We start from the raw sequence: 21,425 nt of genomic DNA, 5'->3' as shown, positions 1-21,425 counted from the left end.
TTTTATATCAAGGTAGAGGAGAAACATTTTTAAAGTTTTTAAAGATGTCATGTAGTGACTAGAAAGTTTTATTGTGATTTGGGATATTCATGTTCAAGCACCCCCCCCCCCCAAGCCATAAAATGTAGTGGATGACTTTAGGGCAACCGTTTCCTGTCAGCTTGATGTATCTAACAGGATCAATGAGAGAAGATGAAATTCACATAGGCTACTTTAAACTCACTGGAGAAAAGGCTAGATGTAAATGTAAATAATAAAATTGACATCACCAAGGCTCACCTGATGACATCACCAGTTCTCAATCCTATGGCATCAGCATTCCCCTGACTTGACAACCCTATACCTTTTCCCCAGGGCAGCTCCCAAGGCTGTTACTGTGACCCTAGCCCATTCACAACTTGATTAAAAACAGATACAGCTAAAACCACTATATGCAATTCAGAGAATTTGGGCTATGTGCCGGGGCACAAACTCCTCAGAAAAAAGCAAAATACAGCTTTCACCAGAGTATTGCAAATATCCCCGAGGATGCTTATTATCAAATATGTGGCTGTCCATCCACTTTGCCTGAATTTGCATGACTGCACCTTTTTGGCAAATGAAGGGCAAAGAGATGCAAATTTGCGCAGGAAATTTACCATACTGAAAGTAATGACAATTACGCTTCACTGTGAATTCTCATAATCCACTTAGGCCAGAGTTAATATATGCAATACTAAAGATAGATAGAGGAACTCCCTTGAGCTTTGGACTTCATTGGAACAATTCCTGAAGTTTTAGAGAACTATTCCAAGGCCTTTGGTAGTTCAGTCTGGTACCTTGCTCTCTATCATTTGGGCCTTGCTCTGTGATGCCATATTTTGTTGTCTGGTCACTCATTTTGCCAGCCCATTTCCACTAAAATTGTGCCAAGCACTATATGGGCTCACAGCCCAGCTGGGTCAGATTAGAAGTACTTTTGGAGACATGCCAGGTATAATGTTAAGACTTTAGAAACAAATGAATAACAACAAATGCATATATATGGAGCTTCTTTATATGTTGGTTCTTCTAGCTGGCTGTTGTTCACATGCTGGAAATGTTTCTGTTTGGACTACAATTCTTAAAAGCCTCCAACCGATATGGCAACTGTCATGGTGGCTGAGGTATTCTGGGAGCCATAGTCTAAGCAAGCAACATTTCTCTGAATGGCTTTCACTGTCTTCTATTACTTGACTCTTTAACTGTAGATGTCGTGGATTGAACTTGGTACCTTCTTCATTCCACTGTACCATGGAGGCATGGCCTCTTCTCCCTGAAGCATGACCACTGGTGGCTTCCATGGCAGCACAGCACTTAATCCTCTTTGAGTTTTCACTTGGACTGTTAAGATGCTATCCAAGAAGCTAAACTTATTTTTCATGAGAGCCAACCTGGTGTAGTGGTTTGAGTGCTGGACTATGACTCTGGAGACCAGGATTCGATTCCCTGCTCAGCCATGGAAAACCACTGGGTAACCTTGTGTGAGTCATACACCCTCTGCTCCAGAAAACCCCATGATAGGTTCCCCTTAGGGTCATCATAAGTCAGAAACAACTCGGAAGACACACAACAACAAAGGTTTAGCACCTCAGAGAGCTCTATTAAAGTTTGTACAACAATCCAGAGTAGACTCAATGCCCATCATGCTAGCTTGCTCTTCTTCCTCACCCCCTCACTGTGTTTCCTGCTCCTGGCATTTACTCATTATTTTTTCTCTGGGTATCTCCCCTCCTACTTCATTCATTGCTCTCCCACAAATACAAACACCGTTTCTGTGATGTGGATCACAAAGGAGGGCCATCTTATGATCAGCAGCAATGACTCTCTCTCTCTCTCTCTCTCTCTCTGTCTTTTTAAACTAGCTAGTTATAGCACTATGATTCCAACCGCCATGGCAACACCCTGTAGAATACTGAGATATGTAGTTTGGTGAGGTACTTAGAGCTCTGTGGCAAATCCAGTGTTGCCAATCTGGTGACTTTCACACCAAAATGGGTACTTTTCAGAGCCTTTGGTGTGAGTTTGATGATTGGTTTTAATGGTAATTTTGAGAGTTGAAATAAGTATTTGGTGAGATATGGGGGGGGGGGGATTTGGTGAGTTTTGGCCAAACGTTTGAAGAATTATCTTCGAGGCTTGTTGGCAACACTGCAAATAACTCTAAATTCCTCTCGCTAACCTGAAATACCCCAGGGTTCTATAGTACAATGATTCCCAAACTTTGGTCCTCCAGATGTTTTGGACTTCAGCTCCCCAAATTCCTGTGTTGACCAAGTTGAATAGGACTTCTGGGAGCTAAAGTCCAAAGCAGGAGTACCAAAATGAATCATTCAGTTGGTTCTCTGTTAGTTCTACCTGTTGCTAGAACTTGGAAATTGTTCTTGGCTTGAGTGGGGGGGGGGACTGTGCTCCAAAAAATAAATTTTCAAGCTCTACCAAGTGGTAGGGCAACAGTGAACAAGAATGTTGCTCCACTGAGTTTAAAGTTGCCAGCTCTGAGGCCCTGGCCTTGTGTGTTCTCCGATCCTCAGAGGAGAGGGAGGAATCTCAGGGAGAGAACATTGTTTTGGAAGTGTACGCATGTATATCTTCGGCATCTCTTAGAACTGGTTTTTTTTTTTATTTGAATGGTGTACTCTGTACATCTGTGGTTGATGTTTAATGTATCCCCCTTAATGGCATACTGAGAATAGTCCCTTGCAGCAGCATCTGGACCTTCCTTCTGTGACATCTCAAGGACTTGTCTCTAGGTCTTGGCTTCTGGCCTGAAATCTGAAAGCCAGGGATAGCCCTGACCTGGCAACCCTAACTGAACAACCATGTTAATTTCACCTGTTTTACAGAGCAGTGTTATGTTGGGACATTGAAAGAGTTTTCATTATTGACATCCATTCACCCAACACTCATAGGTGGAACAGGAAAATGAGCATGTGTGTGTGATGGGGGGGACACACATCAGCTGTGTTAGGACAAAGATATACATGGTGGTGATGGGCCAGATCTTCCCTCTCTTCCATGTCCCATGCTTCTTCTAGTTCCAGTCCTACTGGGACCTGTACTTTTAGGGTCCTGAATATTCAGTTGTGACAGAGGCCTCACAGATGTTTCTATCAAAAGCCTTAAGAAGCAGCTGGAAAATACTGCTTCAAATTTTTTAAAAATTATATTGCCAGAATCTACCAGCCAGTATGGCTACAGGCCATGTTGACTGGGAAGTTTGGAGAGCTGCAGCCCAAAGATAAAGACAGTACTTTCCCAAGTCCCAGATTCTGTGAATACTCAGAGCTGAGTGTTCAGAATGTTTAAAATAACATTTTGAAGTGCTGACAGAGATCCTCACCAGATGATTCCATCAAAAGCATGAAGAAACACTGTGAAATGCACAGATATAGGATGGGGGACACCTGGCTGAACAAGACTACATGTGAAAGGGATCTAGGAGTCCAAGTAGACCATAAGTTGAACATGAGTCAACAGTGTGATGCGGCAGCTAACAAGGCCAATGTGATTTTAGGCTGCATCAATAGAAGTATAGTGTCTCTAGATCAAGGGAAGTAATAGTGCCACTCTATTCTGCTTTGCTCAGGCCCCACCTGGAATATTGTGTCCAGTTCTGGGCACCACAATTCAAAAAGGACATTGAGAAACTGGAGCGTGTCCAAAGGAGAGCGACTAAAATGGTGAATGGTCTGGAAACCATGCCCTATGAGGAATGACTTAGGGAGCTGGGGATGTTTAGCCTGGAGAAAAGAAGATTAAGAGGTGATATGATAGCCCTGTTTAAATATTTGAAGGGATGTCATGTTGAGGAGGGAGCAAGCTTGTTTTCTGCTGCTTCAGAGACTAGAACGCGGAGCAATGGATGCAAACTACAGGAAAAGAGATTCCACCTCAACATTTGGAGGAACTTTCTGACAGCAAGGGCTGTTCAACAGTGGAACATACTCCCTCGGAGTGTAGTGGAGTCTCTTTCCTTAGAGGTCTTCAAACAGAGGCTGGATGGCTATTTGTCGGGGATGCTTTGATTGTGATTTCCTGCATGGCAGGGGGTTGGACTGGATGGCCCTTGCGGTATCTTCCAACTCTACAATTCTATGATTCTATGAGCTCTATGCAAACCTTTAGATAAAAGAAGATAAAAACCATCTACTGATAAAACATAATCTGAATACTAAAATTTCACAGCAGAAATGTAAATAATATGAATGTATAACATATAAAAATACACAGTACTTTGTCACTAAAGTGATGAATAAATTGATGAAATGTAAGAACTGTTTCTTTTAATTCACACTTTTTGGCTTTAATGTAAAAAAAATAATCTAGATATTGAGTGCTCCAAGATAAAAAGCTCCTAGAATTATCAACAAAAAGACAATGGTGCAACTGTTCCATTTCTCTCCTTTTTCTTTCAAATAGGTACAAACAATCAAAAAATTGGAATAAGCAGTGAGAAAACAAAGGATTTTTTAAGTTGGAGACTTCAGTCTCAGTTGAGGCTTTTGTCATGCCTTTGCGATTCTTCATTCATTGATGTTATCCTCATCCACTTATTACCCTTTTCCCTACACTGCTTCTTCACTCTTTTTTTTAAAATGAAAAATCTATTCATCAGAAAAAACTGGAATATTTACATAGTTTCTTCCAATTGTTAGCAGGAAGAACCCCCCCCTCCCTCTGGAAATGCCTATGGTATTGCGGACTCTACAAAATTTTGTTCAGGAGATACAGCAATTACATGAAGAACACTAGATCAGAGAGTAAATAAAAAAGATCTCTAGCATCAGATAAATTTTAAATTTTAACATGTAGGATAGGGTGGTAAAAATATGGACCTGTGGCCACAGATGCCACCCTCAAGGCTGTTTATTCTGTTCCCATGCCTCTCAGATTACAGCTATTCTGGCCAAAAAAAGAAAAAGAAAAAAAAAAGTGTGTGTGTGTGTGTGAATTGCTTCTTCTAGATGCCTTCAGGGGTCCTTCCACTTTTTTCCTGTGTGTTCTTTACACTAATTTTTCAAACTAAAAATGGACTTTGGTCTGCCTCTCTTTTTGTTTTATTCATTTGGGGGGCATTTGGAGAAGACCATGCGGTCACCAGCATGTCCCAGGGCCCATCTCCATCCACTCCCAGCTGGCACCAGGACTCATGGTCTTCATTTAAAGGTATTTGATGTGTATTGTGCCTGGGCAACATTTGCATGCCACAAGAGATGTGAGAGTGAGAGATGGACACTAGGAAAAGAGTTGGTAGGTACATGAGCTCAGGCCTGTTGTGCCTTATGGAGCCAGGCAAGAAGTGGAGTGCAAGTGTCATGACTCTAGGTTGCCATACTATCTGGTTAACCAGGGTTCTCTTTGTTGTCCTTGTGCTCATTTCTACAATCAGTTCCCCCAAAGTAATCCTAGACCACCTCTTAACACTTGCTGGCCTTGCCCTGAGACATCATAAGGCAGTGGCCCTGAAATCTTCAGGAATCTGATCCTGCTGATGTGGCAAATATAGATGTAACCCAATGAAGCTGAAACTTAGGAATTCCTCAACAGAAATGATATCACTTCCATGCTGCTACCAAGCAGCAATTTATTACTTTCAACAGCATACTATAGGATATAAGGGGCAGATATTATAGCAATGGCAGCAGGAGCACCAGTGGCAGCAGCAGTGGTAGATCTCCATAGATCATTGTATTTCTTGATCAATGATCTTTAGCTTATTTCTTCTGAAAAATAAACACCCAAGCCTTTCTGGTTAATCTGTTTGTTATAAGGAATTTTGAAGTTAATTATGTATTTCCTTTTTGTCTCTCAGCTTTGTCCCCTTTAAGTTTAGCTTCCTGTATCTGCAGGTAAGGAGGGGCACCACAGCACTGAAAGCTTGTTATGTATTCACTGCATGCCTAGCTGCAGAACCAATTGTAGGCTGCTTCTCACCTCCTCCTGTCCACCCCCCCTTAAACACATCTTTACCACAAACTGTGAAAATGGATGCTTCGTATTTCAATTGAAAAGGGTAAATCAAACACGGCCTTTTCCTCAGTGCATGCACCTATGCCTTTGGAAGTTATGCTAAGCACTGTGTAGTGTGTGGAATGCATCATGTTTGCTCTAGTTATGGTTTCAGCCAGGTTCCCCTTTGCATGCATTTACCTGGTGTGGTTCATCACCCCCTATAAGAACCTCAATAAATCTTTATTATCCAAATCTCTTTGCATGAGACCCCAATTTTTGTTTCTTTCCATACACTCTGAAGCAAGGATGCATGAAATGTTAAAATATATGATAAACAGAAGGGGGAGGGAAGTGTTTTGTAGATGTTAAACTGAGATGGCACTGTGAACATTGTGTGATAAAAATTTCCATAATTATTGAGATGTGAAAATGTATGTCGCAGAGAAAAAAATAATTAATCTGCCAAAAGATTCTTGCTCCTCTCCTTTTGGCTAATGAAAGATCCTGAAATTAAGTTAAGGAAAGAAATATCTAAAAATCAAGGTTTGTTTTGTTTTGTCCCATTTTGTGCACATAAGGATGGTTGTAAACTACATTCCCATTTTGCATTCAGAAATATTGCCTTAAAAACCCTCAGTTCCCAAGGGGGATGGATTCTCTTAGCAATTCAAAGGAGGAGGAGGAAGGGTATGGGGGGGGGGAGGAGTGAAAGGAGCATATGATAACCTTGTATGATTGTACTTTGGTAAACCAGGGGTTAAGTATAGCAGTTGAAGGCTGCAAGCTTTGTCAGGGTTGTACTATTTTTCTAATGCATAAGGAGAAGGGAGGCTAGGAATCAGGTGACAGGGGGGAAATCCAGTGAAAAGAGCCTCTGAAACCAAGCCTGAAGGGATGGTGATGGTGTTGGGGATGAAGAAGGATAACAGGTCAGGTGCATGCAAAAATCTCTGTCTCAGGGACTAAGACTGAAAGATGGTATTTCACTTGCCTCCCCTCCCTTAGTTCTTGAATCCTGACTGTGAGTGGGTAAGGAAGGCGGCTGACTGCTGCTCAGGATGGGATGCCAGGGAGTCTCTCTTGGGGGAGAAAAAACCTTTGGTTGGGCGTAGCAACAAGAAGAGGAAAAAAACAGGACCCCTTCAAAAGAGATCTGAATAGCTTCCTGTGGCTATCAGGGAGCTGAGCATCCATTTAGACCAAGCCAGAGGCTGGACAGCTGTCAATGCAGCAATGTGCTGAGGACCTGAAATTCTCAGGGGAGATTTCTGACCCCCTGAGCCCACATGGAAGATTCTTCAGGTGCGTAGGATTGAAGCTTTTCAGGATATGTCCTGTGCGCAGAATGAAGTCCAGTGCTTCTTTAATATGGACCCAGCTGCAGCTGGGTGAGCTATGTTTGGCAGGGAGCATGAGGCACAGCTTCTTTTGCTGAAAAGGAAGACCAAGGGAGAGGGAGACCACACTGCAGAGGACCCTGCACCAGCCGGGCTGCATGAACGACACAAAGGCTGAATGGTGTGTAGACTACCTGTTCTCTATCTTGAAACAATATATACCATGCTCTCTGTGTGTGCATATGCATGTGTGTGTGAGTGAGTGAGAGATAAAGAGAGTGACAGAGAGAGAGAGAGGAGAGTGATGGAGCTGTTTTTCATGTTGCCACAACTGCTCTCCTAATTTCATCCAGGATAGCTAGAACCTGCAATGGAGCTCAAGGAGAGAAAGGCTCCATTTGAAAATTGGGTGTTTGCAGATATTGTTTAAAACCCTTCCCGTTTTATCTTACTGCTGGTTTTCCAGGCAACGTCACACCTCGAGGACACTGGGGACATCAGGTTTTTGCTGAGTATGGCATCTTCCCACTATCATACAGAAAGCTTTCAGTTCAGAGACTGCCCTGAAGAATAGGCTACAACAGCTATTAAGAAGCTTTTCTTCTGTCTATTCCCCACCCTGTTACCAGAAACAGTATAACCTCCACATTCAGGACCTTTCTTTCTTTCTTTCTTTCTTTCTTTCTTTCTCACCATATTGTCTGACAAACTTATGGGAATCTTGGAAACCAGTCTCTGTGTTTCTCTCTAAGGTCAGATAATTGGTGTGAGAGATACTGAGCTATCCTCTGTCAGGTAATGAAAGTTGTTTTTCATTTGCTATTATTCCTTAGGCAATTGTAGGAGAGGTGCTTCAGCACAGAAATGCAGCAGGGGAAGACAGCAATGAAGATAGCACTTACAAACTTAAAAACAGAGCAGAGAAGGAAAGGCAATGTGGGTGGTGGTGGAGAAATAGTCCAATTGGACTGCTTATCTCAGAGATAAAATCTAGAAATCATCACAGTGAAAGTGCAAATGATGGGAGCAACATAGTGTTTGATGCTCAACTCTGTATTTGAACCCCCAGGGTATTCCTAGAGGTGAATGCTGAAGTCTCAGGTGTTACTTGGGGAGATCTTAATGGCTTAGTAAGTTCTATATTTCACATGTATTGGCTGTGGGGAAAACATTGGGATTTCTGATTGTGAATGCAAATGCTTCCCTAATTTCTTACATTTTTAAATGACCTGTAAGTGGTGTGACTTGGGAAGATAAGAATATATATATATATATATATATATATGACTACACTGAACAGGGAAATTAAAACAACCCAAAGCAATGTCTGTATGTGTATCTGTATACGTTGTTAAGAAAGTGGGGGGGAAATGCTCACTTTATCATTTATTCCTTTTTTTCAGCTGGGCAGGCTTTTTTGATCTCTTCTCCACGTTTTCATGAGCCACTTTGGAGTCTACGTGCATACCCTTCCAGCAGGTATTAGAATCCCTGTGAACCTCATCTCACCACCAGACATTCAGGAAAGTTTAGCTTAAAGGCCTAAATATGACCGTTGCTACTGGAGACCCCACAGATGAAGCAGCAGCTTTGCCTGGTCACCCTCAGGACACCTATAACCCAGAAACTGACCATGAATGTTGTGAGAGGGTGGTCATTAACATCTCGGGACTTCGGTTTGAAACACAGCTCAAGACACTTGCTCAATTTCCAGACACCTTGTTAGGAGACCCTAAAAAGAGAATGAGATATTTTGATCCTCTCCGGAATGAATATTTTTTTGACCGTAACAGACCCAGTTTTGATGCTATTTTGTACTACTATCAGTCTGGTGGCAGGTTAAGGCGGCCTGTCAATGTGCCCTTGGACATCTTCTCAGAAGAGATAAGATTTTATGAACTTGGAGAAGAAGCTATGGAGATGTTCCGGGAGGATGAAGGTTATATCAAGGAAGAAGAACGGCCTTTACCAGAGAATGAGTTTCAGAGACAAGTGTGGCTTCTCTTTGAGTATCCAGAGAGCTCGGGCCCTGCCAGGATTATAGCAATTGTCTCTGTTATGGTCATTTTAATCTCAATTGTAAGCTTCTGCCTGGAAACTTTGCCTGTGTTCCGGGATGACAGCGAAGACATGCATAGCAGCAGTAGCAGTTCGAGCCTTTACTCCAATAGCACAATGGGGTCTCAGCAGCCAACCTCTTTCACAGACCCCTTCTTTATAGTTGAGACACTCTGCATCATTTGGTTCTCCTTTGAATTCTTGGTGAGATTCTTTGCTTGCCCCAGCAAAGCTGGTTTTTTTACCAACATTATGAACATTATTGACATTGTTGCCATCATTCCTTATTTCATTACACTTGGAACAGAACTGGCGGATAAACCAGAAGATGGTCAACAAGGCCAGCAGGCAATGTCTCTTGCCATCCTTCGAGTGATCCGTCTGGTGAGGGTGTTCAGGATCTTCAAACTCTCCAGACACTCCAAGGGATTGCAGATTCTGGGGCAAACCCTAAAGGCCAGCATGAGGGAGCTAGGCCTCTTGATATTCTTCCTTTTCATTGGTGTCATCCTGTTCTCCAGTGCTGTCTACTTTGCAGAAGCTGATGAGAGTGAATCTCAATTCCCCAGCATCCCTGATGCTTTTTGGTGGGCCGTGGTTTCCATGACAACAGTTGGCTATGGAGACATGGTCCCCACAACCATAGGTGGAAAAATAGTTGGTTCCTTGTGCGCCATTGCAGGTGTATTAACAATTGCCTTACCAGTGCCGGTTATAGTGTCCAATTTCAACTACTTCTATCACCGTGAGACAGAGGGAGAGGAGCAAGCTCAGTACTTGCAAGTCACCAGCTGCCCAAAGATCCCTTCTTCCCCTGACCTAAAGAAAAGCAGAAGTGCCTCCACTATTAGTAAGTCTGATTATATGGAGATACAAGAAGGTGTGAATAATAGCAATGAGGACTTTAGAGAGGAGAACTTGAAAACAGCCAATTGCACCCTAGCTAACACAAACTATGTTAATATAACAAAAATGCTAACTGATGTCTAGCTTATGAGGGAGAGAAAAAAAGGAGAACCCTAATATCATATATAAAAGAAGTGGAACAATTGCAGATGTTGCATAATACCTTGTATTGTAGTTAATACAATATGTTCTACAACATGTACTGGTTATGCATGGGAAGCAATAGTTGTGTAAGTGACTCTTTTTAACATTTGATGCTCAAAAAGCTTTCATGCAACTTTTTCTTTTCCAACACAGATTTTTGAGTATATGGAGCATTTACAGGAAATTTAATTCACAATATCAAATGAAAGGCACTGGAGAAAAACAAAAGCAGCAATCTCCCCATGTAAACCACAGTAACTAACAAATGACAACAAGATATGTATCATGTAATACAGAACTCACTCCATGCAAAATTATATCCCAAGGAAATAGTATGCAACTATACTTCTAGCTTTCAAGCTTCAGGAATTATACAAAAGGTCATGCATAGTTTAATTAATGGAACATCCATCCAAATTACTTTAAGGTTCAGATTTCCAGATCAGAAATGCCAAAGGGAGACTATACTGTGCAGGGTCATGCTTCTGAACCAAAAATGCTGCATTGGATTCATCCACTGCAGCATGTCAGTGTAAGGCTCGCGGGAGGCACTGTTTAGTAGGACATTTTCTGTTGCTTTGGTAGAGATACATCAAGAGCCCGGAGACATTTTTTAAAAAATAATAACACATGCATTTTTGCTGGTTTGGGGGTCACTGACATATACAGAACTGAAAAGCATCTTGTTTCAAATGCTGGAGAAACTAAGCTGTGGCCTAGAATATATTTATACTGCAGTGAAATTTAACCAGTATTACAGTACAGCTGCATGGATATTTGTTGCATGGAACTTAATATTTAATACAAATATACATATATATATATATATATATATTTTCTTAAGTAGATCATAGAGTGTACCTGTTTATAGTATTTCTAGATTCTCCAGTGGCTTGAGGGAGGTTAATGAATGTGTAAGAGGGAGGGGAAAGGAATAGGTTGGGGAAAGATGTATGCTGAACACAAATTTGATAAGCAAGGCAAGTGTTTGCTTGCATGAATGTACACACTGAGGACAGTGATATGAAGAGTGCCCACCTGTCTTCTGCATGTAGAAAGTGACTGGTATTTCATTAATGGTGGTATCTTTATCAGAGATATATAGCTGACCTGTGATGGTGAAATATCCAGGCATACTTTTGATGAAAACATCTCTGAATGACAATGCCAAGCAAATGTTATGCAAACATTTGATGTACAAATATTTAAACTCAGACCCTACAGAGGTTACTCATGCTACTTAATGTAGACCAATTGGAATTCACAGCTAAGATGTGAAGTTACAGAATGCCAATGAGTTTCTCTGAACAATATTGACCTGGACCATATCTGGCTTCAAATATTTAATGCAGCTTCTGGCAGTGCATGGTTTTATGCAGTAATGCCAGCCCACAGCCTTTTATTCGGGTATGGGCAAATATGTCCTTTGAAAATGGGTCTTACTGCTATGTCAGCTGGCTACAACAACTAAAGAGCTGACTATATGTGAATACGTATGTGCAATGCATGGCTTAGGAGTTTAGGTTTCTGTTGGTATGTTGTCATGTGGTGAACTCAATGTTCTTCAGCTTAGATTATCGACTATTTCCTTCTAGACCAGAGGTGAACAAACAATCACCTTTCAGATTTTGATGGGTTGTAGCTTCAGTCATCCTTCACTGGGCATGGTTGTCCAACTAAATCCAGAAGATCACATGTTGCCTGCAGCCTAGAGTTGTATGCGGTAGTGGAATTTGTTTTGAAGCAAGTAGTAGTTTTCCCCCCCAAGCAATAGTTGAGGGACTTCACCAATTGTCCACCTGGGTAGACACCCTTTTGCTGCAGCAGTTTCAACTCTCTAGGGGTTGGATAGGCCAATTCTGCTACCAACACCACAGTAAAACTACATTTGAAATCAAGGGGAGAAACTCTGTGATCAAAATCTCATTTTTCTCATCAGTTTCACATGTGTAGCATTTTCAGAAGGCCAGAGGGCCTTCTGTTGTGGGGAAGATAGGCAGGGAAGTCTCCTCTGCCAGCTTATTTGCATGTGACTAAATTTGGATCCAACTCATTGCCTATGTATATTTTAAATTATCTAGATACACACAAACTGTAGAATAATAAGCTTTTGAAGCTGTCTCAAGACCACTGGAAACGGAGCACAGCTGAAATTCACCATGAGACAAAGTCAGCTGGATCCTGCAAGTATCCATTTGGGCAGCTTGCTTACCAGTACTGATTTTATCTCAACATGAAAGAATGCAGTGAGGGCCAACAATTCACCAGGTCAAAGTAGAGTGTGAGCTTGGCACATGGTGAAGCACAGCTGCATAGTTGGCTTCACCATAAAGCCAACTTACTAGCAGCTAGGTCTATCCCCATTTCTTTATTGAACCACATTCAGCTCACTTTCAGCAAGTCTGCAGGGCAAGGTAAGAGTGTGGAGGGATATAGATAGAGCTTCAAGGTGGCTACATGGTAAGTGAACGCTAGACTACTTGACCATTTGATGAATGCTACACAAATCCACTCAACTTGCACACTTAGCAAACCATCTTGGTTGTGTATGCTGCACCCAATTGAATTCTGTGTTTGCACCAAGAGGGAAATGAATATCATAACCGCAGTGTAAGAAGACTCTAAGGCATGTGTCAAACTAGTTCTTTGTCCAGCTGATTTGTCCACTCTTATGATTGGAACATGGAGCATATAATGTCAAATTTTCACTTACAAGCCTAATGTCAAATTGTCATACTTACATTTTGGACAACTCCCAATTTTTTTAACCTCTTCTCTTCTGGTCACCCTCTCTGCCATGGAGAGGCCTAATTTAAAATTTTTAATTGGTACAGTTATGTGTAATATAAAGATTCAGAAAACATCAAACAATACTGGCATGTATTAAAGAAAAAGCAAGCAAGCTGTGATGGCCTGTTTAACAGTGTATGATCTGAGAAGGCTTTAGGCCCCATAAAACCCTATTAGTAGTACTGGAGCTTGCATTGCAGGCTTTAGGCCCACCAACATCATAGTGCCTTGGACCATTCTTGTAGAATGCTGACAAAGGAATAACTTGGCATTAGATCTCTAATTACTTTCTCTTCAAGTATGCTACAAATTTAAAAGGCTAATTTTGGCATATCTTTCATTGCAGTGAGCAGGGATGGAATAATCCTTCCTATTGCCTTAAGCTATGGCTAAAAATATTCTGTCCTCTCCACCCCTCCATCTATGTAAAGGAAGAAATACACTTATTTAAAGATTTAGGCAGGACAGGCTGCCTGTCTTGTAGATTAGGGCAAATCAGTCTATGCAAAAATCACTGGGGAGGGGGGGAATGATACGTTTCTTCAGGGACTTTCCCCAGATTCAGTCCTGATGTAATTATAGAGCAGAATCCACAGGACCTCCAGAGAGTAAGGGGATCAGAGTTAAACCAACTGGTTTTCAGTAGTGACAGAGGATAGTTATGCCACCCCCAGGTTCATTATAGAATTATGAGAATGAAACCAAACACTGGAGAGAGAGGTATTAACTGCTCATGCTTACCATTACATTTGGCTCTGTCCTGCCATCACTCGTACCCTATTTCATTGAATATCACTTGCTTTTCCACTACTGCTATTACATTATTCCAGTCCACACATATTTTCTTGGCTCTCCTCTTCTTTCTCTTAGAATGGTAAAGTTTGGACTTTTAACCCCCCCTCCTGCATATTGATACTTATTTATCTATTTAGAAGTTGAACTTTGGCTATAGCATGAGATAACATGACTCATTAGAAAAGATGATGCTTGGTAAAGTGAGAAGCAGTGGGTGGGTAGGGAGAAAGAGTGTAGTACAGGTGGATGGACTCAATCAAGAAATCTACAGCCCTGAGTATGCAGGACCTGAGCAGGGCTATTGATGTTTGGGTACCCCTCATTCTGAGAGTTGCCACAAGTCAAAGATGACTTGATTGCAATTAACAGCAAAAACAACTCTTCATCCATCAATGGAGGTACAGTTTACCCAAAAGGCAGGCCTTTGGATGAGAGTTATCTTGCATAGTCCACAATCTGACAATAATGAGTTTTGCCTTAAAGCAAGTTAGCAATATTCAGGTGCCGAAGTATAACTGTATGCATTCAGGATGAATTTTTGCTTTAAATGAGAGGATAATATCTAAGAAGGAAGGGAAGCCTGAAGAGGGGGGGGGGACTGGATGTGGCGAACTAAATTAAAAAAGAAAAGAAAAGGTTGGCAGGTAGTGGACTGCAAAATGAGTTAATTTTTTATCCCACTTTGCTCCTGACATGGAACTGAACATGGCTATACAGCTAAGCAGTTCATGGGGGTTGGATACATACTTATAACTGTTGGTCTACTGCCCATTCCATCACATTGATGGTGGCTGGCAATGGCCTGAAGCTGGTTAAAATGTCCCTGACCTTATATAACCCTAATCTGGACTCTAACTCCTGGATAGTTTTTCTGTTCTTAGGTGGCCCAGTTGAAGAGTTCCAGTCCAGTGACTTTACAAAGGACATTGTTGTTGGTTAAAGTTTTGGGAATATCTTCACCCTCTGGAGGGGTTAAAATGACAAGAAAGGATTCCTGATAGTCTCATAGATGGTAAGGCTAGGCAGCTGGACATGGAGCCTCCCTGTTTTCTCTGATATAGCCTATTCAATTGATTATCAGGAATGCCCAGCAACTGACTTAGATGAAATCTATGTTTTGTGGGCCTTAACTATACTTTCATGTTGCAAACAAACACACAACAACAAAAACTGGCAACCTCACAATTATGAAACCTAAATATAAATTCAGGCTTTGAGTATCAATTATTGCTTAATTTTGGATGCTGGAATTTTGATAACAGTATATCAGTATAGGAATTGTGCCACAAAAACAGCACAAACCTCTGACCATTTCCACTGAGGTATGTTTAGTGTTTGTAGAGTGTTTAGGACTCCAGAGGGTGAGAGGAAGTCAAGAATAAGCAGGAGATACTAAAAAAAGGTGCACTTTTCTCTTGCATCCAAGGTCAAATGGGCACATTTAATTGTACATTAAATTTAATGTGCCATTGTTTTGACTATCATATTGCAGCCCAGACGCTGTGTTGGTAACCTGAACCATTATCACAGCAGCTGGAAGCCAGAAGCACCCGAACTGATGAATCTGGCCTCACCCAACCACAGGGCTAGAGCTCTCTTAACTAGCTATACCTTTGCAGAGCATTGTGGTGCAGAGCTGAAGCTGCAGCCCACAGCAGGTGGGAAGGAGCAGATGGTAAGACAGGAGCATTATGATGAATGCTGAAATAAGGATGGCAGGATCTGCAGGTTTAAGGCAGGGCTTCCTTACACCTATATGTTGTGAAATTTGCCTGTGTAGTGTTTACACTGCAATCCATGAGTGTTTTAGCAGGTATTGTTTGATGTCACTGTGGAGAATTTATTCATGGGTCAAGGACACAGTCCTAGTGAATAGCCTCAATAAGCATAAAAGCAGTACCCTGTGAGCCTAGTCTTGGATAAATAAGCACCTCAAAAGCCTTTGGAAGTCTCTTGTGTCACACTGACTGGATCCTTCAGAAAAATGTGGGGAGAGCATCTTCAGCTATTGGGGAGACTACTGAGCATCTTCCCAAGTGCAATAAGTAGGATGAACACTGGGCAAAATAGAGGATGACACCAGCTCAGAAAGTAGGCAGAAATTATAAACGTGCAAACTGGATGTGCTATAATAACACCCCAATTTCTGCTAGAGCCAACAGATTGATTATCTCTATTATTTGGAGAAGTGGCCTTGTGTATATTATTCCAACGTCTGCAATCACAACTCAGGGAGGAATAAGTGGTTAAGATGAGAGGATTTTAAATGGGATAGGAAAAGGAAGGAGGTAAAAAAAAAGTTGGCAGTCAAATGAGGTACAATTTAGTTATTATATTGTAATCCAGGAGATCTGTGACCTACGGCCCATTCACACTATACAGTTCTAGCACTATGGTTCTACTTTAACTCCCATGGCTGCACCCTGTGACATCCTGGGATCACTAGTTTAAGGAAAGGTATTTAGAATTCTCACCCAGATAGCTATAACCTCACCAAACTACAAATTCGTGGATTCCTTAGCAGCCATGGCAAGTGAAGTGAAATCATAGCATTATGACTGTGTAGTGTGAAAGGGCCTGTTATCTTGGATCAATTGCAAGAAAATGTGCATTTCCTCATAACAACTAATTCCTTTGTGCCTGTAAAATGCCTTTCCTGTTCCTAGTCCTGTATATTTGATGATTGTACTCAGGGCATTCTGCATGTGCTCACTGGCATTTTTCTTTAGTTTCCATTTTTCACATTTTCCATAGCTGAGCTTTTACCTTCAGAGAACATTCCTGGACAATGCTTTGCTGAACCCTGGCCCAAACATCATATGAGTGTACTTTTTGTTTAAAAAAAAATTAAAATTAATCACACTTCCTGGTGAATCCTTATCATCTTGTTTTTGTCCCACACTGAGTACATGTTGATGTCACAAATAATTTCACTCTTCTTTTAAGCTTTGGTTACACTTGCAGCAGGAGGAAAGGAGAATAAGGGAGACCTCAACAAAATGTGGCAGTCTGGAGTGTTTCTGTTCATTGTTCCAGTCAGTCATTTGTGCCCTCATTCATCATACTCCATTTCACTCCCTTCCCACTCAGTTAGCATACTGAGCCCACACTGGACTATTTTATGGAGTTTCTTCCCTTTACATTCCCCCACCCTTCACTTTGGTACTTCCACACACTTTGGTAGTCTCTTGAAATTATCTTCTACTTCAGTGGGGTGGTTTTATTTGAATCACCAATGGTACTCTGCTCACATTGAGAATGCTAGTGAAGAGAACACTGAAGTTCTGGAATGTTTGTACTGTTTCAAACTACAGGTTAAAGATTACATTTGTGATATGACAATCACATTGCACTAGAACAGAGCCTGGGATGATGTGCTTCAGCTCTCTGAGGTGCTGGTTTGTTTTGAATTTTTTTTTAAAAAATGCATGAAGTTGATGTTTTTATAAAAATGGAAGGGGGGAGTATTAACAACGGCATCCCCTTTGTCACCTGATATGGCCCATTTCACTGCCTCATTGTAGTGCATGCATTGATCAGGCCCAGTTGATCAGTTCCTAATTTACTGATGCAAAATAATGCCTACAATTGACAAGCAAGCCAAAAACTTGTCCTTCGTAGGCCAATAAATAGGATAGACAAGATGTTCAGTGCTCCATTAACATTAGCAAGGATGGTGAAAGGATTTCTCCATACAGCGTTACTCTTGGGTAGTAGATAATCATCACATTTACTCTACAACAATTAAAGTATGGTGTGAATTATAATATGAAAACTCAGAAAAGACCAGTGGTGGCTGCTGGTCTCCATGTTAGTGTGGTGATGAATCTGTGCCATGGTTTAATCGGAACTAGAAAGGAGGCATCCAAAGTGCTGAACTCCATGGGTAAGCTCCTTACAGTTCAGGCTGAACCTCAAAGTGGATCCATTGTCCTACTGATATGGGAAGCACTTATCACCAGTGGAAAAGGCCTTACAAATAGAGTCATATTTGATTGATAGGGATGTCTTTGTCTTTATATTTGGATCAGAAGATGAACAATGTAAGTTAGGTGAAAAACTTTTCATTGGAGTTTCTTCGGTGTCATCCCAAATAGGGACACAGAAGTGCTCTGGGCTGAAATTCTGGTCATACCTATTGACAACAGGGTGGTTCTGTAAAAGGGGATGTATAGCCAGTTAACTAATTTGCTCCACAAATTATATCACAATATTTATCCTGTGAGACAACAAAATTTTCTTATTTTCAATGTTCAGTTTGAATCATGTTGATTTTAGATAACGGATACATCTATATTTTCCAGATGGAACAGAAAAGTGAACTATGGTGGGGTACAGACTGTCCGAAAGAGGTGGCTGGTGGCCGCCTCTCTTTTCCGCGTAACCACCTTGCAGCAACCAAATTGCGTGGCGCGGCTACACGGAAACAAAAGGACAGCTAAAAAGCGGCTCCTTTTAGTACTGCCACAAACTGCGGAGGCGTGAGGATATCGCTGCCATGCGCGCCCATCTGGAAGGCGCGTGGCAGTGACGTCACAGATGTGAGTGCCATGTATACAGTGCCGCACAGCTGTGACATCCTGGTGACATCCTAAGGTTGTGGGGCATCTGGAAACGGTGCCCCGAGGCAACCCTAGCACGTCGCCAGGATGTGCTAAAGGGCCCGTGTGTACAAGGCCTATAATATACCATTACAGTTAGGGACTTTCAAGACTGCCTGTCCCTAATGTGGCAAATATGCTGTATTTTGTCCCCCAAAAGTGAACTTAATGTTAAAATACTGTATTTTTCAAGAATTGGATTTGCTATAGTATATGCTTGGGAAAAAGCAATTCTCCAATCAGACAATAGATCTGTTGCTGCTTGGTATTTGAAATACAGGTATATAAGTATAATAGGTATCACTTGTAAAATAAATAGCAGTGAATTATACAATAGTCACCAAAATTTTGAACAGAGTAAAGAATGCTTTCTTAGGGAAAGAAGATGATGACCTAATCAACTTCCATGACATCATCACAGCTGTTAGAATAATGTATATAGGTGTACATATCTCTGCAGCTACCTTTTGCATTGTTTTCTATAAACTTCATTACACTGTGCTATACCTAGAATGGTATTAGGAGCATGCAGCATGAGGGTGTGTAAATATGAACATTTTGTCTATAAACCCAGAGAAGAAAGGTGAAGGAACTATTTCAAGGAAGGTCATGCTTTGAGGAGATTATTCATAGCTCAGCTACTGAATTAACTGCTGAAATCTCCTTCTCTCTCTGGAGTTTGCAATATACTAGAGGAGGGTCCAAATCTCCCCACAGATCCAGTCATTTCTGCAAGGTTAAGCTGTCTGAAATGTGACTCTTCCCCCAATCCATTCTCCAGTACAGAAGAAATGTACTGTTCTCCTTTTTCTCAAATAGGTGAAACAAAATCCCCCTCGGGGCATGTGTGAACACTGATCTGGATCTGAAGTCTGCAGTTTTGGTCCCATCCCCTATTATTTATGTTACTATGCAGGTGAAGCCAAATCATGAGCTAAGGCATTTGTTTGTTTGCAGTACACCTTTCAAATTTAAACAGCTTGTCATTTTTCTACCTCATGTACCAAGGGAAGCACCCTGGGTTTGCTTCCATTCCACTTGTGGGACTTACTGTTAAGAAAATGATCTCCATTTAGGATGTAGGTCAGACTTCCCCAAAATTCATTGAATGCTATGCAACAAAGCAAGGGTGGGGATTGTGTGACCCTCCAATTGGTGTTGAACTGTAATTCCCATTGTCCCTCACCCCAGGGCTGATGGAAGTTGCAGTCCCATCACATCAGGGTGGACCACACATTTACCAGCCATTTCACAGAGCTTAACATAAAAAAAGAAAATGAGTGGAGCCACAAACAAAGGTGCATCTATTACAAGACCAGGGAACTTTTTCAGAGTAGCAACACAGTGACTATGAGCACCATGGTAGATTTTTTTTCATTGCACACTCGGGGGGGGGGGAAAAGGGGGGGGGGGGGAGGACGTTTTTAGCACTCTAGAAAGATGGGAAATCCAAGCAGCCAGCCTGTAGGGTGATGTTTGGTACTCCCCAAGGGACAAGGCCACTTTCCTATTCAACATACTTCCTCCTATTTCTCCCTCCAGTTTTCAGAGCATGTTGCTGCCTCTTCTGCAGAATGATGTTTACCAAATATATTGTGGCATAAGTGTTCTTGGGCTAGAGCCCACTTTGTCATATGCATCGACCAAAGCAGGCAGCAGCCCAAAGAAAGCATATGCCACAATGAATCTGTTAGTCTTAAGGTGTCACAAAATCCCCCTCTTCCCCTACACCAGCCTCCCATGCCTCTAGTCTTTTATACAATACTCTATTACTCATAGCACTTGGGAAAGTTACTTTTTTGGACTCTAATCCCAGAAGCCCCCAGCCAGCACAGCCATTCAGGAGTCGTATGGGAGGGAAGGTAATATTCCCAAACTCTGATTTACTTGTTGCCTGGAACCCCAGGATGAGGACTTCTTTCAAGCACAAACCCCCAAAGAGCCTTTCATGGCTGATTAATCTCACTCAGGATTCTCAAGCAGTTTTGGCAAAGCACATGTCCTTTGAGTCCTCATTGCTTTCCACCCGTAACTGTGGGATTTCATTCTCCCACTCCCACTGGCAACACACTGCAGGCTTTTCTGTCTGTTTGGACAGAATGATCTTGGGTCCTTTCCAGTTCCTGCTCCCCTTATCCTGTCAGTAAAGCTTGTACTACAGCTAACTAAAATCTTTCTACATGGCACACCTGCCATCAATTTGTATGCTCCAGCTGGAAAGATAAACTGGGTGGCAGAGGGCATCTGATGCCTCTCAGCCTATTTCATTGTCATACCTGCTGCCTACTCTTTATTCCTTTAAGTTTAAGAACTGCTCCCTCTTATTGTTTACACCTGAAAGTGCTCCTATTCTAGTGAAGTAAGAGAGCTGGCATGGTGTAATGGTTTCAATATTGGGCTACAAACTCTGGAGACCAGGGTTTGCATCCCTGCTCATCCATGGAAATGCACTAGGGGATCTTGGGCAAGTCACACTCTCTCAGTCTCCGAGGAAGGCAATGGCAAGTCCCCTTTGAACCAATCTTGCCAAGAAAACCACATAATAGCCACCTTAGGGTTGCTATAAGTTGGAAATGACTTGAAGGCACACAATAACAACATAGTTAAATAAAATAAATTCTATTATTATTATTATTATGAACATCAGCCTAGCAAGCATTTTAAACAGACAAACCCTTTCCATCTTCTCATACAAAATTTCTCCTGTTCATTAGCTCTTGTAGATCATGAACTTAGAACACAGATCAAAGTTTAACTGACAACAGTCAAATTTAACTGACAGCAGTCCCCAACCTTTCCAAATTTGGTCAATGGAAGATTT

At 41.6% G+C, this 21,425-nt stretch overlaps 1 protein-coding gene across 2 annotated transcripts; it reads left to right on the top strand.

Annotated features, from left to right (window-relative positions):
* The first annotated feature begins 6,853 nt into the window (after window positions 1-6,853).
* Window positions 6,854-21,031, top strand: KCNA2 (potassium voltage-gated channel subfamily A member 2). 2 transcript variants are annotated; one of them, XM_042465835.1, is made up of 2 exons: window positions 6,854-7,275; window positions 8,714-21,031. In XM_042465835.1, the coding sequence occupies exon 2, from the start codon at window positions 8,859-8,861 to the stop codon at window positions 10,356-10,358; it is 1,500 nt and encodes a 499-aa protein (XP_042321769.1). In that variant the 5' UTR covers window positions 6,854-7,275; window positions 8,714-8,858; the 3' UTR covers window positions 10,359-21,031. The 2 variants fall into 2 exon arrangements, with proteins under 2 accessions (XP_042321769.1, XP_042321768.1); XM_042465834.1 differs by having other exon boundaries at window positions 6,854-7,491.
* Window positions 21,032-21,425: the final 394 nt, after the last annotated feature.

This window comes from Sceloporus undulatus, chromosome 4, assembly GCF_019175285.1.
Source record: "Sceloporus undulatus isolate JIND9_A2432 ecotype Alabama chromosome 4, SceUnd_v1.1, whole genome shotgun sequence".
Lineage (NCBI taxonomy): Eukaryota > Metazoa > Chordata > Lepidosauria > Squamata > Phrynosomatidae > Sceloporus > Sceloporus undulatus.
The sequence above is the reverse complement of the archived record's forward strand: the minus strand, read 5'-3'. Positions and strand labels throughout refer to the sequence as shown.

What these genes read in the sequence shown, in the direction of transcription:
- KCNA2 (XM_042465835.1), top strand. Translation starts at nt 8,859, where the DNA reads ATGACCGTTGCTACTGGAGACCCCACAGATGAAGCAGCAGCTTTGCCT.